We start from the raw sequence: 5,084 nt of genomic DNA on the forward strand, positions 1-5,084 counted from the left end.
GCTGGAACCCTCACCCTGACCGGTTTGGCTCAGTAGATAGAGCATCGGCCTGCGGACTGAAGGGTCCCTGGTTCGATTCCGGTCAAGGGCATGTACCTTGGTTGCAGGCACATCCCCAGTGGGGGGTGTGCAGGAGGCAGCTGATCGATGTTTCTCTCTCATCGTTGTTTCTGGCTCTCTATCCCTCTCCCTTCCTCTCTGTGAAAAAATCAATTAAAAAAATATATCCAAAAAAAAAAAAGCTGGAACCCTCATCATCGCTAATAGTGTATTTAATGTTTACTCTGGTCCAGCCACTGTCCTAACCATATGCCTCATTTCATGAAGTCCCCATTTCACAGAGGAGGAAACAGGCTCAGGGAGGTAGAAGTCCCTTGCAAAATACCTTACAGCTTATACCAGAGCCAGGACATGGGCCGCTCCCACTGGCGCTTTTTCCCCTTGTGTTTCCCCGTGATTCAGCACCCCCTGTGCCAGGACCTCTTTGAGTGCTGCAGTTCCAACACCAGGAAAAGAGACCCAAGGGATCTGGTGCATTTGTGGAAACACTGCCCGCCTCACGGCCTGGCTTCTAAGTGCTCATCTGCTCAGGAGCCACGGTGCACCTAGGTACCCCCGGATCTGCCTCCGGGCTTGGAGTCCTCACTCGTGGGGTGGACGGGGGCTGCCAGCGCTGACGTGGAATTGCATGACTGCGTCTAGACCAGTGATGGCGAACCTTTTGAGCTCGGCGTGTCAGCATTTTGAAAAACCCTAACTTAACTCTGGTGCCATGTCACATATAGAAATTTTTTGATATTTGCAACCATAGTAAAACAAAGACATATTTTTGATATTTATTTTATATATTTAAATGCCATTTAACAAAGAAAAATCAACCAAAAAAATGAGTTCGCGTGTCACTTCTGACACGCGTGTCATAGGTTCGCCATCACTGGTCTAGACCCTGCCGTGCCAGGGACTTGCCAGGTGACGCTCAGCAAGTCATGCCCCCTCTGCTTTTATTTCCTACACCTGCGAGGGTGGGTGTCCGCTTCCTCACCTGTGGAATGGAGCGATGACTCCTCAGAGCCTCCCAGCTCGGCTGTTTCAGGAAGGCCCGGGGTCTTACTGCTGCCGAGGTTCAGGCAGGGGCCAGCTTGGGAGGGGCTTGGAACGTCAGGCTGAGTTGATCTTTATCTGTGGGTAGCCATGGGGAGGGCTTGAGCAGCGGAGGGAGAAGTCTGCTGTGGACATTAGAGTCCTTCTGTGGCCTATGGGGACTGAGTCTAGAGCCTGGGAGATGAGGCAAGGCAGGGGCTGGGGCAGGAACTGGGTGGAGAGGTGAGACCTGAGCTGGAACAGGGGCTAAGGGGGTTTAGGTGGGAGATGGGGAATGGAGAGATGAAGGCAGAAGGGCCAGGACACGGTGACTAGTTGGAGACAAAAGTGACCCTTTTGATCTCTCAACCTTAGGCCCGACGTGGAGAGAGCACTCACTACTCATGCCCTCCTTTCCATCCCCGCCACGGGGGCCAGTGAGTCCTGTGTTTAGGGTGGTGTCTGAGGGCCCCGGGTATAAGCTGTGGGCTGTGCGCTGAGAATGGATTTGGAAAGGATTATCTGTCCTACACATCTGGGATCTGGGATTTCCCTACCGTGATCCCACACACCCTTTTTGGTGCAGCAAGACCCATGTGAACCCCAGTAGTCCCGGCAAAGCCAATGAATGGGGGGCCTCTGGGAAAAGAGGAACCCGTTTGCAAAGCAGAGCACTCTTCAGCCAAGAGCATCAGCACCCCCTTTAATCGTCCAGGTCAAAGCGGACCCTCTGAGTCAGGAGCTGTTTCCTAGGGTTGGGGGTCATTTGAGGCCCCCAAAGGAGGCAAGAACCATCACCAGCTCCTGGGAAATCCACAGGGAGTATTTGTGAGCACCTGGGGGTGAGCCAGCTCCCTGCACCCAGCCTCAGAGCCCCCTGTGAGTTCCTGCATCTAAACCTGACCCTTCCCTGACCCTTGTCCAAGCCCACAGAAGCCCCAGGCAAGCTACCCTGTCCACAACCTCAGCCTGCGAGTTCCTGAGTTTTAATCATGTGATCCTTGAATCAGCCAAAGAGTTTGGTTTCACTGGGTGCCTGGTCCAGACGCAAGAGATGCTCACCCACGTGTGGGCACGTTTTCTGTCACTCACAGCCACATGCAGCTTTCAGATCCCAACACAGTCGCCGTCATTCAGACCACAGCCTTTCAGCACAATCCCAGTATTCACACGCACGCGCACACGCACACCATGAGGACAGGAAACCGCCCCCCCCTCCCCCACGTCTCAGCAAACTGCTCTCTACCTTAGACACATGGCATCCATATCATGGAGACGCGTCAGGATTTCTCCCAGTCAGCACTCCAGCACGCTTACCAACACACAGTCACACTCAGATACACGCCATCTTTCCGGAACGACCATTCTTTCTCCTTTGATGCTCAGAGGAACCGCCTGCCCTGCTCTCACCACCTCTGCACCAAGGGCAGCCCAGCGGCCATGTGGCGCCCCTCTGCTGGCCACCCGGCCCACCACCACTCACAGGCCCAGGCTGTCCATCTGCCCACCTCTGCTTAACCCGGTTGCTAGGCACCATTGTGCCAATCCTGGGCTCGGATTGGCTGCCCCTCCCCCCTCCGGAGGAGGCCTTTAGGACACTGGGGTTCTCAGAAAGGGATATGACATTGCAACTAAAATAAGTACCTTAGTAGGCACTGATCCCCACTCAGCCACCCACGTAGGTCGACAGTTGGCTTTGTCTTACATCCAGGCTGGGCTGCCCTGTCACCCCACCAATCCCCCTTGGCCACTGAGGGACCCGGGAGAGAGACCACCAAGGAGCCCTGGGCCCACCACCCATACCTTGAACTTCTCCCCCCCCAGGATCAATTCCTGTCCCAGTTGAGTGAATCCCTCTTCCACTCGGGGCCCCCCTGCTTCCGTCTCACCCTGCCCCACCCCTCTCCCCTGCCCCACCAAGATGGCCGGCCCTGTGCCTCCCTCCGAGCCGGCCCCACACCCCGTCAGCAGCGCAGCTCCCAGTCACCACATTGGCCTTTTCGTTTGGTTGGTTGGCTTTGTTAAGGTTTGGTTTGTGGGCGAGGCGGGGGGTCGGGGGCTGCACTTTCACTTCTCTTCCAAGTCACGCTTCTTCCAGCTGTCCAGAATGTACTTGAGGAGGAGGCCCAGCTTCCGGCGGGTGGACAGCGGGGCTTCCTCGCCTCCTCCCTCCCCGACCCCGCACTTCTCCACGCCGTTGTCGCCAGCCGCGTCCAAGCTGACCTCGGGCTGGGACTCCTCCGCCTCCTCCAGGGCCTTGATGCGCACCCGCTGGGCGTCCTCGGCCATCTCGTTGAGGCAGCCCTGGAGCATGGTGTAGACGGTGCCGAAGCTGATGCCGCCGGCCACCAGCGTCCCGAACACGGGGATGCCCCGCTCAAAGGCCCGGGCCACCCGCATGGCGCCGTCCGACGACTGCGAGTAGAGCCGCAGGACGGTCTCCGGGGAGACCTCGTTGGCCAGCGGCGAGCGGATGACCGAGCGCAGGTCGCCGGCCTGTTTGCCCACCTGCTCGGCCAGCTTGGCCAGCGAGTCCTCGTCCAGGCCGAAGCTGCGGTGGTAGCCACGCAGCGAGCGGATGAGCAGGGCGTCGTCGTAGGCGGCCGCCAGCCCCGGCACGGGCAGGGCCTGGATGACGCCCGACACCAGGGCCGTCTTGAGCACCTGCTCCTGGAGCATGTCCTTCTTCCTCTGCAGGGCCTCCAGCGAGATGTCGGGCAGCGACAGCAGGCCGGCGTGGCGCCGGTGGGCGGGCAGGTCGTGCTCCCAGGTGGACAGGAGCAGCGGGAAGTCGTAGCGGACCGGCCAGAGGTTGGACACGAGGAAGATGCGGGGGTCGGTGACCCCCGCGGCGCGCAGCCGCTCGGTGCAGTGGTCGCGGATCTCCTGGAGGACCATGGACTCGCTGAAGCCCGAGGGCCGCTGGCTGCGGGTGGCCGCCAGGTCCTCGTCCACCTTGGTGCGCACGAAGTAGAACTTCTTGCCCTGGCGCAGGATCTCGGAGGCCAGGCGGGCCTCCACGGCCCCGCAGCGGCGCGGGGAGACCAGCAGGAAGAAGTCGTAGCGGCCGAAGTCCACCTGCTTCAGGTACTTGTCAGCGGGGCAGCCTGGACAGCCGGCCCCGGGCAGGTCCCACAGGGTCACGTCGGGAAACTGCGGGTGCGGGTAGGATGAGGGTTGCATCGTGGTCTCCACGACGCCCGTGAGCGCTGCGCCGGGGTCCTCAGCCCCCAGGCCTCGGAGGGCGTTGATGAGGGACGACTTGCCAGCGCCCGACTCGCCTGTGACCCCCACCTCCAGGCGGGTGCTCTCCGAGGAGGCCAGCAGCTCCCGGAGGCGGGAGGCGGCCTGGGGGATGTCCCCGGACTCGAAGGCGGTGCGCAGGGCCTCCAGCTCTTCTTTGGCCATGAGGATGGTGGTCTCCTCCTCCCCGGGGCACTTGGAAGTAGCCATGGTGACCAGTTCAGAGGGCGCAGGGATGAGACAGGCACAGACCAGCGTTCGTTGGCGTCTGGGGGAGAAGGGAGCCTTTTGCCTTCTGGGCCTTGTGCGGGGCAGGGGGAGAGAGACGGAGGATGTGAAGGACGTCTCTGGGGCCCTCCACGGCCCTTTCCTTCCCAAACTCCCCAGGGCACATTTTGGAAAGGAATCAGGGCCCTGGGAGTCCGGCAGGCCCAGGTCCACATCCCATCTCTGCCACTAACTTGCTGTGCGCCCCGGGGCAAAATGAGGCACCTCTCTGACCCTGTTGGCTTCTCAGGGTCCCGGGCACCATGGCTGGCCTGCCCCCTGAGGTGCTGAGGGGTCCTGGGGGTAACCCAGGAAGGGGGCAGCTTCGTGGGCAGCTGTGACCTGTGCGGTCACATAAGGCCCCCGCACTTAGGAGGCCCAGCTGTTGGCTGAATGCTGATCTGCTGGCGCTGATCGAAAGTCTTAATACTGTTTGAACTAGGAGCCCTGCATTTTTCTTTCGTGCTGGGCCTGTAAGTTATGTAGCCAGGCCT

At 60.1% G+C, this 5,084-nt stretch overlaps 1 protein-coding gene across 1 annotated transcript; it reads right to left on the minus strand.

Moving 5' to 3' along the window:
* Window positions 1-3,147: 3,147 nt before the first annotated feature.
* LOC102419552 (interferon-inducible GTPase 5) lies at window positions 3,148-4,533 on the minus strand. The gene has a single exon (XM_006102163.3). It carries the CDS (start codon window positions 4,531-4,533, stop codon window positions 3,148-3,150), a length of 1,386 nt encoding a protein of 461 aa, XP_006102225.1.
* Between the last annotated feature and the right edge of the window lie 551 nt (window positions 4,534-5,084).

This window comes from Myotis lucifugus, unplaced genomic scaffold, assembly GCF_000147115.1.
Source record: "Myotis lucifugus unplaced genomic scaffold, Myoluc2.0 scaffold_402, whole genome shotgun sequence".
NCBI classification, from domain to species: domain Eukaryota; kingdom Metazoa; phylum Chordata; class Mammalia; order Chiroptera; family Vespertilionidae; genus Myotis; species Myotis lucifugus.

Bases quoted from the DNA above. Each gene is read 5' to 3' on its own strand.
- LOC102419552 (XM_006102163.3), bottom strand. From the start codon at position 4,533: ATGGCTACTTCCAAGTGCCCCGGGGAGGAGGAGACCACCATCCTCATG.